This window comes from Scyliorhinus torazame, chromosome 3 (assembly GCF_047496885.1).
Source record: "Scyliorhinus torazame isolate Kashiwa2021f chromosome 3, sScyTor2.1, whole genome shotgun sequence".
NCBI classification, from domain to species: domain Eukaryota; kingdom Metazoa; phylum Chordata; class Chondrichthyes; order Carcharhiniformes; family Scyliorhinidae; genus Scyliorhinus; species Scyliorhinus torazame.
In genome coordinates this window covers 279,536,947-279,558,530 of record NC_092709.1, presented here as the reverse complement: position 1 = coordinate 279,558,530, position 21,584 = coordinate 279,536,947, and the positions used below count along the sequence as shown (strand labels likewise).

The 21,584-nt window shown below is 48.4% G+C and overlaps 1 protein-coding gene across 6 annotated transcripts in view; it reads left to right on the top strand.

The window, feature by feature from the left end:
• The window catches only part of rai14 (retinoic acid induced 14), a 379,848-nt gene that overhangs the window by 322,451 nt on the left and 35,813 nt on the right, over window positions 1–21,584 (top strand). For all 6 annotated transcript variants that reach the window (XM_072497306.1, XM_072497307.1, XM_072497310.1 and 3 more), the window contains one exon: window positions 4,347–4,375. In XM_072497306.1, coding sequence (XP_072353407.1) covers window positions 4,347–4,375 — 29 coding nt within the window. The remainder of the gene's footprint in view (window positions 1–4,346; window positions 4,376–21,584) is intronic.

Genomic DNA, 21,584 nt, shown 5'->3' with positions numbered 1-21,584 from the left:
AGAAGAACACCGGGTATCTTTGTATGCGGACGATTTGCTACTATACGTGGCAGACCCGGCGGAGGGGATGCCAGAAATAATGCGGATACTTGGGGAGTTTGGGGATTTTTCAGGGTATAAATTGAACATGGGGAAAAGTGAGTTGTTTGTGGTGCATCCAGGGGAGCAGAGTAGAGAAATAGAGGACCTACCGTTGAGGAAGGTAACAAGGGACTTTCGTTACCTGGGGATCCAGATAGCCAAGAATTGGGGCACATTGCATAGGTTAAATTTAACGCGGTTGGTGGAACAAATGGAGGAGGATTTCAAGAGATGGGATATGGTATCCCTGTCACTGGCAGGGAGGGTGCAGGCGGTTAAGATGGTGGTCCTCCCGAGATTCCTCTTTGTGTTTCAGTGCCTCCCGGTGGTGATCACGAAGGCTTTTTTTAAAAGGATTGAAAAGAACATCATGGGTTTTGTGTGGGCCGGGAAGACCCCGAGAGTGAGGAAGGGATTTTTACAGCGTAGCAGGGATAGGGGGGGGGGCTGGCACTACCGAGCCTAAGTGAGTATTATTGGGCCGCTAATATTTCAATGGTGAGTAAGTGGATGGGAGAGGAGGAGGGAGCGGCGTGGAAGAGATTAGAGAGGGCGTCCTGTAGGGGGACTAGCCTACAGGCTATGGTGACAGCCCCATTGCCGTTCTCACCGAGGAACTACACCACAAGCCCGGTGGTGGTGGCTACACTGAAGATTTGGGGACAGTGGAGACGGCACAGGGGAAAGACTGGAGCCTTGGGGGGGTCCCCGATAAGAAACAACCATAGGTTTGCCCCGGGGGGAATGGATGGGGGATATGGAATGTGGCAAAGAGCAGGAATAACGCAACTGAAAGATCTGTTTGTGGATGGGAAGTTCGCGAGTCTGGGAGCGCTGACCGAGAAATATGGGTTGCCCCAAGGGAATGCATTCAGGTATATGCAACTGAGGGCTTTTGCGAGGCAACAGGTGAGGGAATTCCCGCAGCTCCCGACACAAGAGGTGCAGGACAGAGTGATCTCAAAGACATGGATGGGGGATGGTAAGGTGTCAGATATATATAGGGAAATGAGGGACGAAGGGGAGACTATCGTAGATGAACTAAAAGGGAAATGGGAAGAAGAGCTGGGGGAGGAGATCGAGGAGGGGCTGTGGGCAGATGCCCTAAGCAGGGTAAACTCGTCGTCCTCGTGTGCCAGGCTAAGCCTGATTCAGTTTAAGGTATTACACAGGGCACATATGACTGGAGCACGGCTCAGTAAATTTTTGGGGGTGGAGGATAGGTGTGCGAGGTGCTCGAGAAGCCCAGCGAATCATACCCATATGTTTTGGTCATGCCCGGCACTACAGGGGTTTTGGATGGGGGTGACAAAGGTGCTTTCAAAAGTAGTAGGAGTCCGGGTCGAACCAAGCTGGGGGTTGGCTATATTTGGGGTTGCACAAGAGCCGGGAGTGCAGGAGGCGAGAGAGGCCGATGTTTTGGCCTTTGCGTCCCTAGTAGCCCGGCGCAGGATATTGTTAATGTGGAAAGAAGCCAAGCCCCCGGGGGTGGAGACCTGGATAAATGACATGGCAGGGTTCATAAGGCTAGAGCGGATTAAGTTTGTTCTAAGGGGGTCGGCTCAAGGGTTCACCAGGCGGTGGCAACCGTTCGTCGAATACCTCGCAGAAAGATAGATGGAATGGAAAAAAGAAGGCAGCAGCAGCAGCCCAGGATCGGGGGGGGGGGGGGAGGAACCAGAAGGACTCTCAGGGTTGTTAATATATACTGTATAATATGTATAGGTCGTTGCGACAGATAATTATATATTGGACTGTTAAATTATATTTTTGGAGAGTGTTACTTGTGATAAGGCAGTTGCCAATTAGGGTTAGTTTTCATTTTTGTTATTTATTATTTATTCATTTTTTGTTTATAAAATAGGTCATTGTTATTTGTGTTGTTATAATATTGTGTAAAGGATGCACAATGTACTGTGTTGGTTGACCAAAAATTTTCAATAAAATATTTATTAAAAAAAAAAGAAATATAAATGGAATGTGTATTAAGCACAAAAGTATTTTGTAACAAAGCGGTTCTATTTAGTTTGAGCATAAACATCGTAACTCAATCATGTTCTGTAGTGAGCATTTACTTTCCCTAACAACTCATGCAGAGTCAACTCAGCAGAACAATTGAGCAATGAACCTGTGCCAAAAGTGTTATTTCCAGTTTCAAATACAACTGATGAATCCTAATTCTGAATATGGGGCGAAATTCTCCGGTATCGGCGCGATATCCGCCGACTGGTGCCCAAAACGGCGCAAATCAGTCGGGCATCGCGCCGCCCCAAAGGTGCGGAATGCTCCACATCTTTGGGGGCCGAGCCCCAACCATAAGGGGCTAGGCCCGCACCGGACGAATTTCCGCCCCGCCAGCTGGCAAAAGTGCCCCGCCAGCTGGCGCGAAAATGACATTGCCGGGCGGCGCATGCGCGGGAGTGTTAGCGGCCGCTGACGGCATTCCTGCTCATGTGCAGTGGAGGGAGTCTCTTCCACCTCTGCCATGGTGGAGACCGTGGCGAAGGCGGAAGAGAAAAGAGTGCCCCCACTGCACAGGCCTGACCGCGGATCGGTGGGCCCCGATCGCGGGCCAGGCCACCCTGGGGGCACCCCCCGGGCCCAGATCGCCCCGCGCCCCCCCAGGACCCCGGAGCCCGCCCGCGCCGCCTTGTCCCGCCGGTAAGGTAGGTGGTTTAATCTACGCCGGCGGGACAGGCATTTTAGCTGCGGGACTTCGGCCCATCCGGTCCGGAGAATCGTGGGGGGGGGGGGCCTGCCAACTGGCGCAGCGCGATTCCCGCCCCTGCCGAATCTCTGGTGCCGGAGACTTTGGCAACCGGCGGGTGCGGGATTCACGCCAGCCACCGGCGATTCTCCGACCTGGCGGGGGGTCGGAGAATCTCGCCCATGATTTTTAAATACTGTATACTGTTTCCAACATGTATGTACAGCACTTGTATTTTGGGCTGGAGGGAAATTGGGGAAGACAGAAAACAAATATGTCTGTATTCATTGATTCTTTTCGTTGAGATCTGGGCGATTTCTTCAGTGGAATCCCTGGAAGGCTTCCAGGAAAAAGATAGTTGAAGGAAAAGTATTAAAATAAGGAAGGCAACTGAAATTTTGGCCTTCATAGCTAGAAATAAGAGTTTAGCTAAAGGAATAGAGTATAAAAGTAGGGAAGTGTTGCTGCAACTCTATAAGACATTGGTGAGACCACACCTGCAGTACTGTGTACAGTTTTGGTCCCTTTATTTGCAGAGGGATGTAGTTAGTTGCATTAAAGGCAGTTCAGAGGAGATTTACTAGATTGATTCCAGAGATATGGGGCTTGTCTTATGAAGAGAGATTGAACAGTTTAGGCCTATACTCTCTTTGAGTTTAGAAGAATGAGAGGAGATCTAATTGAGGTATATACGATGATAAAAGGTAAAGTTGACTTCGAGGGGGGCAATCTAGAACAAGAGGTCATAGTTTTAGGATAAGGGGTAGCAGATTTGAAACAGAGATGAGAAGAAATTACTTCTCAAAAGTTCGTGAATCTGGAGAATTCACTATCCCGAGAGTGCAGTGGATTCTGGGACTGAGTAAATTGAAGGAGGAGAGTGATAGCTTTTAATTAGTAATGGGTTGAAGAATAATGGAGAATGGGCAGGAAAGTGGAGTTTAGGCCGAGTGGAGATCAGCCATGATCATATTGAATAGCGGAGGTGGCTTGAGTTGCTGAATTGCCTACTCCTGCTCTTGTTCTTATGTTCTTACACATTTTAAAGATATTTCCTGAATTTTAAACATGATATTTAGTTGTGACCATGCTGTACTGTTAAAGTTATAAAGCTTACTGTAAACAAGTTTATCTTGGAATTTAATGTATATTAAGTACACAGTGAAGCCTATAAATTTAGAAATGATCAAAATTTTACATAGCTTTTTTAAAAAACTTATGGTCTTGACAACTCAATAGTTGAACAGATTAGGAATGGCGCTGGATCATAACTTAGCAGCCAGTCAGGTTTCCTTAGCAACAAGAATAGCCCAGTATGACATATTCTCAGGAACAAAGTGTGCAGTCTGATGTTCCACAACCGTCATACAGGGCCCACTATAAATGGGCAACATGTTTGAAAACTAAGGTTGCGGATTAAGACCAGAGTGGTTTTAACATGATCTCATGCGACTTAGAATTATTTATAGACCCAAGCAAATTATTAAATTAGTTGGTCCTGTATAATTGTGCATTAATTTTTCTTTTTCTTCTCTTCCTGTTTTCTACTTCAAAATAGATATGAAATCGGCGCAGGCATCAAAACAGGTAAAGTTACATTTGTGATTTACTCTAAAGCTCCATAATGTTTTCTGCACTGTGTTTTTAAGCATATTTCAAGCTAGGGCCCTTCAATCCTATCGAATACTTGGCTTGAAAATCACCTTTCATATTTATATTTTTTTGTAAGCAATCATAATTATAAATTCCTTTGACCATTTTTCTGAGAATGAGATGCTTATTCATAGAATTTACAGTGCAGAAGGAGGCCATTCGGCCCATCAAGTCTGTACTGGCTCTTGGAAAGAGCATCCCTACCCAAGCCCACACCTCCACCCTATCCCCATAACCCAGTAACCCCACCCAACACTAAGGGCAATTTTGGACACTAAGGGCAATTTAGTATGGCCAATCCACCTAACCTGCACATCTTTGGACTGTGGGAGGAAACCGGAGCACCCGGAGGAAACCCACGCACACACGGGGAGAACACGCAGACTCTGCACAGGCAGTGACCCAAGCCGGGAATCGAACCTGGGACCCTGGAGCTGTGAAACAATTGTGCTAACCACTATGCTACCGTGCTGAAATATAACAATTGCTCTTGTCCACTAATTTCAGTTTTCTCCTATGCTTAGCAGGTCAGTCAGGTAGTATGATAGCCAAGATTTCTCAAAAGCAATTAGAGTAATTGTCTAACAGGCGAATTGAGCTCTGCCAGTTTTACTAAGATAATAAAGATTCACCTGACCTTCTAAAGCAAGAAATAGTTCACTTGTATTCAATATTCCATATGGTGCTTTTTTTCACCCCATTAACTGTGTCCCCACATGGAAATCACACAATGAAGTAGCTTTTCCAAACCAAGCTACTGAGATACCACAAATGTAGATCTTATGTTTGCCCAATGTGGAGTGCACATACAGAATCACAGAACCATTCGGCCCATCATGTCTGCACTGACTCTCCGAGTGAGCATTATGATTTAGCGCCATTCTCTATCCTTTTCTCCGTAAACCTGCATATTGTTTCCAATCAAATAAACATCTCCTGCTCTCTTGAATACCTCAATTGAATCTGCCTCCACCACACTTAGAACATAGAACATAGAACATTACATTGCAGTACATGTCCTTCGGCCCTCGATGTTGCGCCGACCTGTGAAACCACTCTAAAGCCCATCTACACTATTCCCTTATTGTCCATATGTCTATCCAATGACCTTTTGAATGTCCTTAGTGTTGGCGAGTCCACTACTGTTGCAGGCAGGGCATTCCACGCCCTTACTACTCTCTGAGTAAAGAACCTACCTCTGACATCTGTCTTATATCTATCTCCCCTCAATTTAAAGCTATGTCCCCTCGTGCTAGACATCACCATCTGCGAAAAAAGGCTCTCACTGTCCACCCTATCCAATCCTCTGATCATCTTGTATGCCTCAATTAAGTCACCTCTTAACCTTCTCTCTAACGAAAACAGCCTCAAGTCCCTCAGCCTTTCCTCATAAGATCTTCCCTCCATACCAGGCAACATTCTGGTAAATCTCCTCTGCACCCTTTCCAATGCTTCCACATCCTTCCTATAATGCGCCTACCAGAATTGGACGCAATACTCCAAATGCGGCCGCACCAGAGTTTGTACAGCTGCAACATAACCTCAGGCTCCAAAACTCAATCCCTCTACCAATAAACGCTAACACACCGTATGCCTTCTGAACAACCCTCTCAACCTGGGTGGCAACTTTCAGGGATCTATGTACATGGACACCGAGATCTCTCTGCTCATCCACACTGCCAAGAATCTTACCATTAGCCCAGTACTCTGTCTTCCTGTTATTCTTTCTAAAATGAATCACCTCACACTTTTCTGCATTAAACTCAATTTGCCACCTCTCAGCCCAGCGCTGCAGCTTATCTATGTCCCTCTGTAACTTGTAACATGCTTCCGCACTGTCCACAACTCCACCGACTTTAGTGTCACCTGCAAATTTACTCACCCATCATTCTACGCCCTCCTCCAGGTCATTTATAAAAATAACAAACAGCAGTGGCCCCAAAACAGATCCTTGTGGTACACCATTAGTAACTGGACTCCAGTCTGATCATTTCCCATCAACCACCACCCTTTGTCTTCTTCCAGCTAGCCAATTTCTGATCCAAACTGCTAAATCACCCTGAATCCCATGCCTCTGTATTTTCTGCAGTAGCCTACCATGGGGAACCTTATCAAACGCTTTACTGAAATCCATATACACCACATCAACTGCTTTACCCTCATCCACGTTTTTGGTCACCTTCTCAAAGAACTCAATAAGGTTTGTGAGGCACGACCTACCCTTCACAAAACCGTGTTGACTATCTCTAATCAAATATTCCTTACCATGTGTTTATACATCCTATCTCTTATAAACCTTTCCAAGATTTTGCCCATAACAGAAGTAAGGCTCACTGGTCTATAGTTACCGGGGTTGTCTCTACTCCCCTTTTTGAACAAGGGGACAACATTTGCTATCCTCCAGTCTTCTGGCACTATTCCTGTAGACAAAGATGACTTAAAGATCAAAGCCAAAGGTTCAGCAATCTCCTCCCTAGCTTCCCAGAGAATACTAGGATAAATCCCATCCGGCCCAGGGGACTTATCTATTTTCACACTTTCCAGAATTGTTAACACCTCCTCCTTATGAACATCAAGCCCTACTAGTCTAGTAGCCTGAATCTCAGTATTCTCCTCAACAACTTGTCTTTTTCCTGTGTGAATACTGACGAAAAATATACATTTAGCACCTCTCCTATCTCCTTGGACTCCACGCACAACTTCCCACTACTGTCCTTGACTGGTCCTACTCTTACCCTAGTCATTCTTTTATTCCTGACATATCTATAGAAAGCCTTAGGGTTATCCTTGATCCTACCTGCCAAAGACTTCTCATGTTCCCTCCTGGCTCTTCTTAGCTCTCTGTTTAGGTCCTTCCTAGCTAACTTGTAACTCTCCAGCGCCCTTACTGAACCTTCATGTCTCATCTTTACATAAGCCTCCTTCTTCCTCTCGACAAGTGTTTTGACTGCTTTAGTAAACCACGGTTCCCTTGCTCGACCACTTCCTCCCTGCCTGACAGGTACATACTTATCAAGGACACGCAGTAGCTGTTCCTTGAACAAGCTCCACATTTCCATTGTGCCCATCCCCTGCAGTTTTCCTCTCCATCTGATGCATCGTAAGTCATGCCTCATCGCATCATAATTGCCTTTCCCCCAGATATAACTCTTGCCCTGCAGTATATACCTATCCCTTTCCATCACTAAAGTAAACGTTATCGAATTGTGGTCACTATCACCAAAGTGCTCACCTACCTCCAAATCTACCACCTGTCCTGGTTCATTACCCAGTACCAAATCCAATATGGCCTCGCCTCTCGTTGGCCTATCTACATACTGTGTCAGGAAACCCTCCTGCACACATTGGACAAAAATGGACCCATCTAAAGTACTCGAACTATAGCGTTTCCAGTCAATATTTGGAAAGTTAAAGTCCCCCATAACAACTACCCTGTTGCTTTCGCTCCTATCCAGAATCAACTTTGCAATCCTTTCCTCTACATCTCTGGAACTTTTCGGAGGCCTATAGAAAACCCCTAACAGGGTGACCTCTCCTTTCCTGTTTCTAACCTCAGCCCATACTATCTCAGTAGATGAGTCCTCATCAAACGTCCTTTCTGCCACCGTAACACTGGCCTTGACTAACAATGCCACCCCTCCCCCTCTTTTACCACCTTCCCTGAGCTTACTGAAATATCTAAACTCCGGCACCTGCAACAACCATTCCTGTCCCTGCTCTATCCATGTCTCCGAAATGGCCACAACATCGAAGTCCCAGGTACCAACCCATGCCTCAAGTTCACCCACCTTATTCCGGATGCTCCTGGCATTGAAGAAGACACACTTTAAACCACCTTCCTGCCTGCCGGTACACTCCTGCAACTTTGAAGCCTTACTCATGTCCTCACTACTCTCAACCTCCTGTATACTGGAGCTAGAGTTCAGGTCCCAAGCCCCTGCTGAACTAGTTTAAACCCTCCTGAAGAGCATTAGCAAATTTCCCCCCCAGGATATTGGTACCCCTCTGGTCCAGGTGTAGACCATCCCGTTTGTAGAGGTCCCACTGACCCCAGAATGAGCCCCAATTATCCAGAAATCTGAAACCCTCCCTCCTGCAGCATCCCTGTAGCCACGTGTTCAACTCTTCTCTCTCCCTATTCCTCGTCTCGCTATCACGTGGCACGGGTAACAACCCAGAGATAATAACTCTGTTTGTCCTAGATCTATGTTTCCACCCTAACTCCCTTGCTTCCTGCCTTACGTCCCTATCCCTACCTATGTCGTTGGTACCTATGTGGACCACGATTTGGGGCTGCTCCCCCTCCCCCTTAAGGTTCCCGAAAACACGATCTGAGACATCACACTCCCTGGCCGCTGGGAGGCAACACACCAACCGTGAGTCTCTCTCGTTCCCACAGAATCTCCTATCTAATCCCCTGACTATGGAATCTCCAATAACTAATGCTCTACTCCTCTCCCCCCTTCCCTTCTGAGCAACAGGGACAGACTCTGTGCCAGAGACCTGTACCCCATGGCTTACCCCCAGTACAATCCAGACCCAAACCACTTGTTCTGCGAAAAGGTTTTTCTCACATCAAGTTTGTTTCTTTTGCAAATCACAAATCTGCGCTCTCTCATTGTCGATCTATTTACGAGTGAGAACAGATTCTCCCTATCTACTCTGTCCAGCACACTCATGACTCTGAACACCTCTATCAAATCTCCTCTTAGCTTCTTCTCTCCAAGGAGAACGGTTCTAACCATTTTTGTAAACCTCTTCTACACTCTCCTATGTGTTCAGATCCTTCCTAAAGTGTGGCACCCAGAACTGTACACAGCACTCCAGCTGAGGTCTAACTAATGTCCTATGCAAGTTCAGCATAACCATTTTGCTCTTGTACTCTATGCCTCTATTAATAACCCCAGTTAATGATATACTTCATTAACTGCACTCTTCACATGTCTTGCCAACTTTAATGACTTATGCACAAATACACCAAGGTGCCTCTGTTTCTGCACACCTTTAAGAATTTTACCCCTTATTTGATATGGCTCCTTCGTGTTCTTCCTACCAAAAAGCATCCCCTCACACGTCTCCGCATTGAGCTTCATCTGCCACCTATCTGCCCACTCCACCAACTTGTCTGTGTCCTTTCAAAGTCCTACACTACCCTCCTCACAGTTTACAATGCTTCTACATTTTGTATCATCCACAAAAATTGAAATTGTCCCACGTACACCAAGTTCTAGATGATTAATATATATAGAAGGAAAAGCAAGGGTCCCTATACTGACCCATGGGGAGCTCCACTACAAATCTTCCTCCAGTCCGAAGGGTATCCAGTACTCAGTCAATTTTGTATCCATGTTGTTGATGTCCCTTTTATTCCATGAGCTATAACCTTTCCTGTTGTGTGGCACTGCACCGAATGCCTTCTGCTGTTCATCTACACTACATCAAGAGTGTTACTCTTATCAACCCTCTTTGTTACCTCTTCAAAAGCTCGAACAAGTTAGCTGAATACAATGTTCTCTTATGAAATCCATGCTGGCTCTTCCTAATCAACCTTTTTTTTTTCCTTGTGACTATTAATTCTATCCTGAATAATTGTTTCTATAAGCTTCCTACCACCAAATGTAAACTGACTGGGCAGTATTGGCTGAGCTTATCCTTACAGACCTTTTTGAACAAGGGCATGATGTTTGCAATTCTCCAGTCCTCTGGCACCTCCCCTGAATCTGGAGAAGACTGCAAGACTATGGCCAATCCCCTCTCCAATTCCCCCTCTCATTTCCTTCAATATCCTGGGATGCTTCCACACTATGTGGATGTGAGATTGAAGACAGGCTGGGCCCAACACTCCCCATGGAGCCTGGACATGGCCCTCCTCACCGACGAAACATACTGTGAGAAGATATCACAAGCCATCAAAGGTTATGTAACCTGCAACCAAAATGGAAGGTCTCATCCTCCACATTTTGGGAGGCACTGAAGGCAGTGATAAGGGGGGAAATTATTGCGTTCAGGATGCTCAAAGATAAGGAGAGGGCGGCTAGGCAACAGCTGATTGACTCCGTACTGGTGGATCAGCAGTAATTCACAGCTCGTACCTTGGAACTACTGGCGGAGAGGAAAAAACTGCAAATGGGACTTTGATCTGCTGTCCAAAGCAGTGAACCAGTTCCGCCAGACACGGGGGAACTTTCATGAGCATGGAGACAAAGCCAGCTGCCTTCTGGCTCACCAGCTGAGATGGCAGACATCCGTGAGGTAAATAGCCCAGGTAAAGGACAGAGCGGCAGGCTAGTTGCAGATGAGATTAACGAGGCCTTCGCAACCTTCTATTGAGAGCTGTACACCTCCGAGCCCCCGGGGGGTTCTCAAAGATGAAGCAGTTCCTCGATGGACTGGACATGACAGTCGTGAGAGAAGCAAGGAGACGGGGCCTGGAAGCACCTTTAGAACTGGGGGAAGTCACGGAGAGCATTAGCTCCATGAAGGCAGGGAAAGCGCCGGATCCGGATGGATTCCTGGCGGACTTCTACAAACTGTTTGCGCCAGCACTGGCCCTGCTCATGATGTTCACTGACTCACCATTAAGGGGAACCCCTGCCACCAACGCTGGCTCAGACCTCAATATCACTGATCTCTAAAAAGGACAAAGACCAGACGAGAGTGTGGGTCATACAGACCCATATCACTCCTAAATACTGACGCCAAGATCCTGGCGAGGTGGCTGGAGAACTGCATGCTGGAGGTGGTCGCGGAAGATCAGACAGGCTTTGTGAAGGGCAGACAATTAACAGCGGACATCAGGTGCCTGCTGTACGTGATCATGACTCCATCCGGGGAGAGAACACAGGAGGTGATCATCTCCCTGGATGCAGAAAAGGCCTTTCACAGGGTCAAATGGAAGGACCTCAGAGGTACTGGAACAGTTTGGGTTTGGGCAAGGGTTCACCGCGTGGGTGAAGCTACTGTACCAAGCTCCCATGGCGAGCGTACGGACAAATACCACCTGCTCTGGATACTTCCAGCTGCACAGAGGCATGAGGAAGGGATGCCCATTATCCTCACTACTGTTCGCTCTGGGAATCGAGCCGCTGGTGATCACCCTCAGAGTGGCGAAGGGGTGGAGAGATAACCAAAGGGAAGACAGAGGGCATAGAGTCTCTCTCTCTGTGGTTGATCTGCTCCTCTACATTTCAAACCACCTGGCCAGCATGGAAGAGATAATGAAACTACTGAAGGAGTTAAGAGCCTTCTCAGGTTACAACCTTAACCTGCGTTAAAGCAAAATCTTATATAAATCTTATAATAATCTTTATTTTTATCACAAGTAGGCTTGCATTAACACTGCAATGAAGTTATTGTGAAAAGCCCCGAGTCGACACACTCCGGCGCCTGTTCGGGTACACAGAGGGAGAACTCAGAATGTCCAAATTACCTAACAGCACGTCTTTCAGGACTGTGGGAGGAACCAGAGCATCCGGAGGAAACCCACACAGACACAGGGAGAATGTGCAGACTCCGCGCAGACAATGACCCAAGTGGGAATCGAACCTAGGACCCTGGCTATGTTCCCTGTGAACCCGCAGGGGGGAGGAGCAGATCCCCCCCACCCCACTAGGAGAAGGCCGTGGACAACTGCCGGGAGTGGGACAAGTCAGGAGGGGGACTGCCGGATCTGGCCCCTCACTATGGCAGAACAGAGGGCCCTGGACGTGATCGGTGGCCCAGAGAAAAGGGAAGTCGCCGAGGTGGAGCACGGGGGAGGAAGCGAGACCCAGCTTAGTTGCGGTTCTTCATGGTGCGTGTGAAAACTCCACCCCCCCCCCCACCTTCCACACCACCAACACCACTCCTTCACCTCCACACCACCTTCACCCCAATAGCACCCTCACTCCACCCCTCCTGGCCTGCAGTCTAATCATTCGTCTTGTGTCTTACAGGACCTGCTGGGGATGGGGCAGGTCAATCTGGCATCTCCCACCCCCAGCCAGTGCCATTGCCGGAGCCCCTCCCATAAGCCGGGCACCAATGCTGAAAGCAGCTCGGATACCAGCCCTCTGCCTGAGACAATGCGTGCCACCCAGGCCAACACGCAAGGGTGCGTCTGTGGTGGAGGCATTTGGGGCTACGGTTTCAGCTATGGATCACCATGTCCAAGTGCTGGGACATTCCATGTAGGTGCTGGCTGACGCCCAGAACAAGGTTGCTGCCTCACAAGCGACTAAGTCCCAGAGCCACCTGGCAATTGCAAGGGCGCTCCTGAGTATTGGCCAGTCACAGAAGGCCATGGCTGGGAACATCGGTGGCATTGCCTGGGCGCTGGCCGATGTGGTGGGAGGGAGGTGTCCCAGTCCCTTTGGGAACCCCCTGTGGAGTAGCCTGGGGGCCATCGGGCAAACCTGCTCCCTCCCCGGTGCATCTGTTGGGCAGAACAGGGCGGCACCACGCCACCCGGGACACCTGAGAAGCAGCCGGGCCCACCTTGGCCCTGTCGCCCCAGAATACGCCCGCCAATGGGGACCTCAGTCGCAGGACAGGAATCACACCAGGCCGCCTCCACTCCTGCTGTACTGTCTGGGGAACCAACTAGACGTAGCATTAGGGCCTTGTGTAAGGCCAGGATGTTATACACTAGTTATCGGGGCTAGAGCACAAATCTGTATATATTTGTTCACATTAAACATTTGTTACCACTGTTACAACCTGCATCGGTGCATTGTCTGATGGGCTGGTCTGGGATGGCCGGTGGGGGGGAATTCCATTGACCTCGGGAACAAATTTCCGGTCGCCGGACAGGCGCAGCGGAAGAATCCCGCGCCTTATAAACTGTTGGCAGAATCACATCCAGGATTTTTGATTTCCAGAGTGTCAAATATGTCACCAACAAAATATGTGCTGTGTGTTGCTAACTTTTGGTTGGCTGTTAATTTGGCTCTGTTTAATCACGTTTGTTCAAGAGTCGCCAGGTATCTTTCGACACCGCCACAAGGTTCAGAACTGAATACTGATCAATGACTCGATACACCAGTTAGTAAGTTCAAAAGCAATGCTCATTTATTTACACACAGTCAAATCTACTCATGCATAAACTCTACAAACAAAACTACCACTATTACTAAAGCCTATACTTAGCTTCGGGTGCCCACTCAGTCAGAGGAACAATGTCCGTTGCTCGGTTCTGAGGCTGCTGGGTTGAGCTGTTTACAGGGTAGCAACTAGGAGCGTCTATCTCGTAGCGTACGTTGACTTGGGACTTACTTGGTCTGGTGCAGCTGCTAGGCAGGTCTCTCTCTTCGGTGAGAGCCAAAGCCAAAGGAGGAAGATTCTCCCTTGGGGAATACCTTTTATACTAAAAAGGGCTTTGCGCGCTTTTGGGCGGGCCTTGAACTTGGCCTCAACTTTCTCAATCATCTGTATCAATTTTCCTCCAATAGAGGGGTGGTTCCCTGATCGCTGGGCGTGTCCTGGTGACTGTCAATCTGCTTTGTCTTAGCTTCACCTCCGGGTTTCCTCCGGGTGCTCCGGTTTCCTCCCACAGTCCAAAGATGTGCGGGTTAGGTGAATTGGCCAATGATAAATTGCCCTTAATGTCCAAATTGCCCTTGGTGTTGGGTGGAGGTGTTGAGTTTGGGTAGGGTGCTCTTTCCAAGAGCTGGTGCAGACTCAAAGGGCCGAATGGCCTCCTTCTGCACTGTAAATTCAATGATAATCTATGATTAATCGAGGACAAAGGTTCGGCACAACATTGTGGGCCGAAGGGCCTGTTCTGTGCTGTATTTTCTATGTTCTATGTTCTTCTGGCGTCGGGGAGTCTGCCTTAACATTGTGTATCTAAATGTTTCCCTTTTGTCCCCGGAGATGGCTCATTAGTATGTAGATTGCTCGGTAGTTTCGGCCCTGTCTGAGAGTTTAAGGTTCTAATCAACTGACAGAGCTTGCACCTGCTTGTTTCTTAGCATTGTCCAATTTTCCCTGCATTCTTTGCAAGTGTCCATTTTGTAATCAGGATGTGGCCATCCAGATGGCTACATGTGATTCAACCATCTAACATTTATTGCATGGAGGACTTTCCTCTCTACATTTCTGCATGGAATAAAATGTTCAAACAGGCACCGATTGTTCTATAATTATTTAACTAATAGTAAGTGCTATTGTATTATGGGGACATTATCTTGAAGGCCTGCTAGAAGTTTTGAATATATTCATTTGTCCAGTTCAATATTAATAAGGGACCAAAGCTTTTAATAGGGTACAGCTTATTTTGACACTTAAAAATGTGGCACAAAAGTATGAACAATAATTTCACATTTAAAATGACACTACTTAAAATTGCGTAAAGAAGGTTACTTGACATTTGTGCTAGTAAAACCTGATTTTTCAAGGTACAAAAGCAAAATATTGTTCGGATGTTGGCGATCTGAAATAAAATCATAGTCAGCTCTAATGTAAGGTCACAGACCTAAAACATTGGGGATGATTTTCAGCCCACAATCGCCATCAAGGAGAACAGCTCCCTTTGGAGAGAATCGCGTTTTCCGATTTTCCCCGTCCCTCGACGGCGACATCACGCAGTTCACACCAACAAAGGGTAGGAACCTCATTTACATGGATTTTAATCAATTTAAATATTAACTGGCCCCCCACCACATGTTCCCCCTTGACTAAGTATTCATAGAGGTTCACAACAGTTTTGTCAAAATGAGTACGGTAGCACAGTGGTTAGCTCTGTTGCTTCACAGCTCCAGGGTTCCAGGTTCGATTCCTGGCTTGGGTCACTGTCTGTATGGAATCTGCACGTTCTCTCCATGTCTGTGTGAGTTTCCTCCGGGTGCTGCAGTTTCCTCCCACATCCAAAGATGTGCAGGTTAGGTAGATTGGCCATGCTAAATTGCCCTTAGTGTCCAAAAAGGTTAGCTGGGGTTACAGAGATAGGGTGGAAGGGTTGCTTAAGTAGGGTGCTCTTTCCTAGGGCCGGTGCAGACTCGATGGGCCGAATGGCCTCCTTCTGCACTGTAAATTTTATGATTCTATGAGAACCAGTCAAGGGGATCCCTCTGGGTGTGCAACGGTAAGTATATACCCAAAGGGGGAGAGGGTCATTAGAAACATAGAAAATAGGAGCAGGAGGAGGCCATTCATTCTGATCATGCCTGATCATCCAACTCAATTGCCGAATCCTGATTTCCCCCATATCCTTTGATCTGGGCACGATTGCCCCCGGCGCAGGTCGCACTGTGCCAACCTGTGTCAGGGGGTAGTGCCAGCGGTGGGCCCCAGTGGGAGCTCCATGGTGGGGTTGGGGTGTTCCATTTATCTTTGGCGGTAGGGAGGAGTGGGTGGCGGGGGTGGGGGAAAATGTTGGCGATGATTATCCTCGGTGGAGAGCCCCTGATCCGCCGTGGTGGTGGTTAGTTCTGATCAGGACGTCCTTTAAAGATGGCACCCCAGTCTCTCTGGAGTCAGCCTTGCTGGCTCTATCATGCCCTGCCCTGCGTGGACTCCACCCACTCATTTTTTTTTTATTCAGAAAGGCTCCAGATCTGGAGAAAAAACTGGCCTATACAGCTGGAGAGCTTAACGCTGGTTTTCAGTGTGAGCCTGACACTTTGAAGAAATTTGGCAAGATTCCGCCCATTATCACTGCATCTGTTAACACTGAAGCCACCTGATCTGTTGAATCTTTCCAGCATTTTCTGATTTCAATTTGTGACTTTTTGTGAGTGTACCTTGAAACAGGCAAAGTACATTTTTTAAAAATCAGATCCGGTATATTGTGGCCTAAAGGCTTTGCTGGTGAAGGAAAAAGTTGTTTTACATTCTAAATGTCAGCTAATAAAAAAAGGGGGCGCAATTCTCCCATCGGGAGTCTAAGTGCCGACGCCGGAGTGAAAACCGTAGTGTTTCACTCCGGCGTCGGAGCCCGCTCCCAGCCCCCTATTCTCCCGCCCCCGGGGGGCTAGAAGGGGCGTCGCGTCATTTACGCCCGCCGGGCCTTGGCGCCGCGTAAATGACGCAGCCGGCGCCGCGTACATGATGTCACCCGTGCATGCGCGGGTTGGCCGGCGCCAACCCGCACATACGTGGTTGCCGTCCTCCCCGAGGCCGCCCCACAAGAAGATGTCGGATGGATCTTGCGGGGCGGCGGAGGAAAGGAGGTCCTCCTTCAGAGAGGCACCGATCGCGGGCCAGACCCCATTTGAGCCCCCCGGTGCAGGAACCCCCCACAGGCCGCCCCCCCAGCATTCCCGCGTTGTTCCCGCCGGCAGCGACCAGGTGTGGACGGCGCCGGCGGGAACCCGTCGTATTGAGCAGGTCTCTCGGCCCATCCGTGCCGGAGAATCGCCGCTCGCCCGTTGCAACAGATGAGTACAGATGTCATCTATTGTTTCCATCAGAAAAATCCTGGGCGGAATTCTCCCCCCAACGGCGGGTGGGAGAATCGCCGAGGCGCCGCGTGTGTCCCACCATGCCTGGCGATTCGGGACACGCGCGGCATGGCGGGACACACGCGGCGCCTCGGCGATTCTCCCACCCGCCGTTGGGGGGAGAATTCCGCCCAGGATTTTTCTGATGGAAACAATAGATGACATCTGTACTCATCTGTTGCCCAGCCTGTGCTCACCATCCCAACAAGCAGGGAAGAATTACACATGGTCCTTGGCTGCTAGTTTCCTGGAAATGCAGTTGCTTCATCCAGGAATGTGCATTTTGTAACTTGGTAAGAGCAGCAGGCTTTGAAAGGTACGAGACAAGATGGTTGGAAATGGTGAAGTATCGCAGGGGGTGGAGGTTGGGTTTCAAGTCCACGTTGTTCACATGTATGATAGATAGGGTGCATTGTGGTTATGAAATGGACAAGAAATATTTTAAGACAAGCTTATATAGAACTTCCAGTGGCGCCCTCAAGGAAACAGGTCGCAGGTCGGATCGCTCCCGCCCGCGATGGGCAAACAGACCTTTTAAACGGAATTTTGCGGGACCTGGCAACCTGGTTAGGTTGAGGGTACGATAGGGAAGAGGTTTGCCCCCCCCCCCCAGAGTATGACCAGCTGGACCAGAAGTGGTCGAGTGGAGCAGCAGGACTCGAAGCGGGAGCAGCAGGGACCCCAGGCCAGGCGGCGAAACATGGCGGACGGCAGGGACCAGGGAGCAGAGGCTCACTGGCTCAGGGAGCAACAGATGGAGTTTTTTAAGAACTGCTTCGCCGAATTGAAGAGGGACACGTTGGACCCGATGAGGGCGGTAATGGACCGAATGGTCGAGGCGCAGGTGGTCCAGGTGAAGGCACTCAGGGAGGTCGAGGTGAAGCTCTCCAGCCAGGCGGACACGGTGGCGGAGCTGGAGCACGAGGTGAAAGAGTTCAACGCCCGCCAGAGGAGGATGCAGCTTGAGCTGGGGAACAGAGCCAGGAGGCAGAATTTGAGGATCGTTGGCCTCCCCGAGGGCTGCGAGGGGTCGGATGTGGGTGCATACGTGGAAGGTATACTCGAGGTGCTGATGGGGCCGGAGGCCTTCCCCCGACCCCTGGATGGGGCGCATAGAGCCCCCGCAAGGAAGCCCAGGACGGGCGACCGACCGAGGGCCTTGGTGGTCCGCTTTCACCGGCTTGCTGACAGGAAACGTGTGCTGCGATGGGCCAAGGCGGAGAGGAGCAGCAGATGGGAGAATTGTGCGGTGTGCGCATCTACCAGGAGCTGGGAACGGAGCTGGCCATGAGGCGTGCAGGATTCATCAAGGTAAAGGCAGCCCTCTACAAAAAGGAGGTGAGGTTTGGAATGCTGTATCCTGCGAAGCTTTGGGTTACGTTTGAGGAACTTCACTACTACTTTGAGACACCAGAACAGGTTTGGACTTTTATTAAAGAAAAGAAGCTGGACTTGAACTAACAGGCACTTTAACGGGCACTTAGTTTTCTCAGTGCTGTACAGTGGCGGTGGTCTGTTAACCTGATTTGCTCTGACTAGGAGTGGACTTTTATTAAAAGAAGAAGAGCTGGACTTGTACTAAAGGACTCTGGGCTGTCAGAGCTTTTGTGTGGCGGCGGTTTGTTAAATTATCCTGTACTGTAATGTTCTATCCAAGATTGTTTTCAGCCGGGACAGAGAGCGGGGGCTGTAGGGCGCATTGTGTAGGGTGTTGTGGGGGGATAGCATCGAGGGGGGAGTGGGGGGGTAGAGAGAGGGGCCCTGCAAAGGGGGCCCTGCGCTTGGTACATTTTGGCGGGAGATCGGGGCCTCAGAGAGGGGGATGGGCTAGGGGCTGGTTAAGGGACTTGAAAGGGCACTGTGAGATACAATCAGGTTAATGGGCAGCACGGTAGCATGGTGGTTAGCACAATTGCCTCACAGCTCCAGGGTCCCAGGTTCGATTCCGGCTTGGGTCACTGTCTGTGCGGAGTCAGCACATCCTCCCCGTGTCTGCGTGGGTGTCCTCCGGGTGCTCCGGTTTCCTCCCACAGTCCAAAGATGTGCAGGTTAGGTGGATTGGCCATGATAAATTTCCCTTAGTGTCCAAAATTGCCCTTAGTGTTGGGTGGGGTTACTGGGTTATGGGGAAAGGGTGGAGGTATGGACCTTGGGTAGGGTGCTCTTTCCAAGAACCGGTGCAGACTCGATGGGCCGAATGGCCTCCTGCACTGTAAATTCTATGAAATCTATGAATAATGGGTCCTTGGTGTGTGGGGGGAGGGAGAGTAGGAGGAGGGGCAGGCTAGGGCCAAGCGCAGGGCTGGCCTGGCAGGTCGGGCCTCGGGGGGTAGGGGAGGTTAGGAGAGGGCAGCCGGAAAGGAGAGCAGAGAAGATTTAAGTGGGCAAGGGGGGGGGGGGGGGGGTGTCTAAGGATCCCCCGGGTGAGAAAGTTGCTTGCAGACTTTTAGGGAACAGCGCAGGAAACCGACAGCAGCACCCGAGGGGGGGGGGGGGGGGGGGGCGGGGGCGGGGGGGGGGTTAGAGCCATGTTAGTTTCGTTGAACAGGTGGGGCAGGGCAAACAGAGCTGACAGGGGAAGTGCTTTATTAACATGTTTATTCTTTCCCACTGTTTGTTTTCACTATGTTAAGGCTCTGTGCATAGGGCCTGTTTTCTCTCTAGAAATGTTACAAATTTGTTTTAAATAAAAAATTTAAATAAAAAAAAAAGACAAGTTTATATAGAAATTTAGATTTTTGTTTCCTTTCCTTAAACCCAGAGAATGGCATCTTTGCTTTTTGTCTCATTCATTTTTAATACTTCCTTTTCCTTTCTCTCTCTCTTGATAGAATCAATCAATTTAGATATCTCTTTTCTTGGGCTACATTTTATATATATATATAGTATATATATCCATACGATATTTTTATACATAATATATATAGTATGTATGTATATCCACATCTTCCTGGCCTTCCTGAATTCATCTTCTACACTGGATTTGACAAATTTTCCTTTTCTTAATATAAATATTGAGTACCCAATTCTTTTTTTTTTCCAATTAAGGGGCAATTTAGCGTGGCCAATCCACCTACCCTGCATATCTTTTTGGGTTGTGGGGGTGAGACCCACGCAGACACTGGGAGAATGTTGAATTGAAATAATCTGACTGCAATCCTACTACGTTGGAATATGAAGTGGATCATCTGTCATAAAATACTCAGAGATGAAAAGCTGCTAATGGTCCACAAAGGGTTTGTGTAAGTTGCAGTGGATGTGACCTGGAGCAACTGAACCCAACTGCAGCCTGCTGTGTTTACAGTGTCAACCAGGGCCACCTGTGTCAGCTGGCTGTGTGAAACCAGCAAAGGTACTGGGTGATAGATTTGCAGGATAGTGGGTAGGCTGTCGTCCTTGGAGAGGGTGGCGTGAGCCTGTTCCATGGGACCCGTCATTATTGGGATGGTGCCTCTACAAATCAATTGTTCTGTGTGGGGGGAAGAAGTAGGTTGAAGGGTGGTAGTGATGCTCTGAAAGCCCCTCCTTGTTCAAGCTCTCCACATATATTTAAGTTCTCCTTCATGGGATGGCAGCATGAGGAGATGCTAACTCCAGAACCGTGAAGGCAGCAGTCTGAGCTCCGCACAATGCTATTGAAGCTCTCACTTCATAATTGTGGTGGCCCTCCACTGCAATGTTCATAAAACTGACCACTCAATACATGGTTTACTGCATGACCTCGGCTTGCTTACCACCACCACCGAAGGTGGACCTGGACACCATCATGCTCATGTGGTCAACCTCACTATTAAGAAGGAACATCAGAAGTGGAAATCATACAGCACCTTTGAAGACATCAGGATGCCCCAAAGCATTTCACAAAATGAATTTATTTTGAAGCGTGGCCACTGTTGTAATGCAGGCAACATGGCAGAAATTTGCACACAGCAAGCTCCCTCAAACAATCTCAATTTCCGTCCCCTCCACCGCACACACAGCATGCCCCAAAATAAAATTGATTAGGGTTTCAATATCACTAAATAGGTGGGCGGTCAGCACTAGTTGCACTGTTCAATAACAGCTCCTAATTGGGGACCTAATTTTCAGGTGTTGGTGATGCAATTTAAAGCCAACATGCATCTCTTAAATGAGAGGAGCTCTTCAGCTGCAGGACATCTCAATATGGTACTTGCACAGTTCGAAGTCACACTGCAAACTTTGGTATGTGAAACACAAATTTAACCCTGAAAATTACATAGAAATGTACATTTTCTACACCCATTGACTTCTAATTGGCCTTTTGATGGAAACCTTACTTGATTGTGTGTGTTTGATTTTCTCATACCCCTATGTTCACAACTTGAGGGCCTGTGAGCACATGTTCTCTAGCGGAGTATCCAGGACCAGAGATGGTCACTGCAATTGGTGTGAGATATTTATTAATTACCAAGACGGCTAACAAGTTCTGTATGCAATGTTTGGGGAAACAGTATTCAAGCAAAAGTCATTAACATTTTAACCACTTACTATCTCTGTGCCTTTTAAAAAAAAAAAAAAAAAAAAAAAAAATTTGGGTGAATGCAATTTGTTTTAAAAACAGATTCTTGAAACTTTCTGCGGAAAAATGGACAACTTGTCTCAAAATGTAATAATACCTTAGCTTGCTTCTGAACTTCAAACCTTCCTGATTTTATCTATGGTTTGGCCTGCTGGATACAAACATAGGCCTTTTCAGTTCTTAG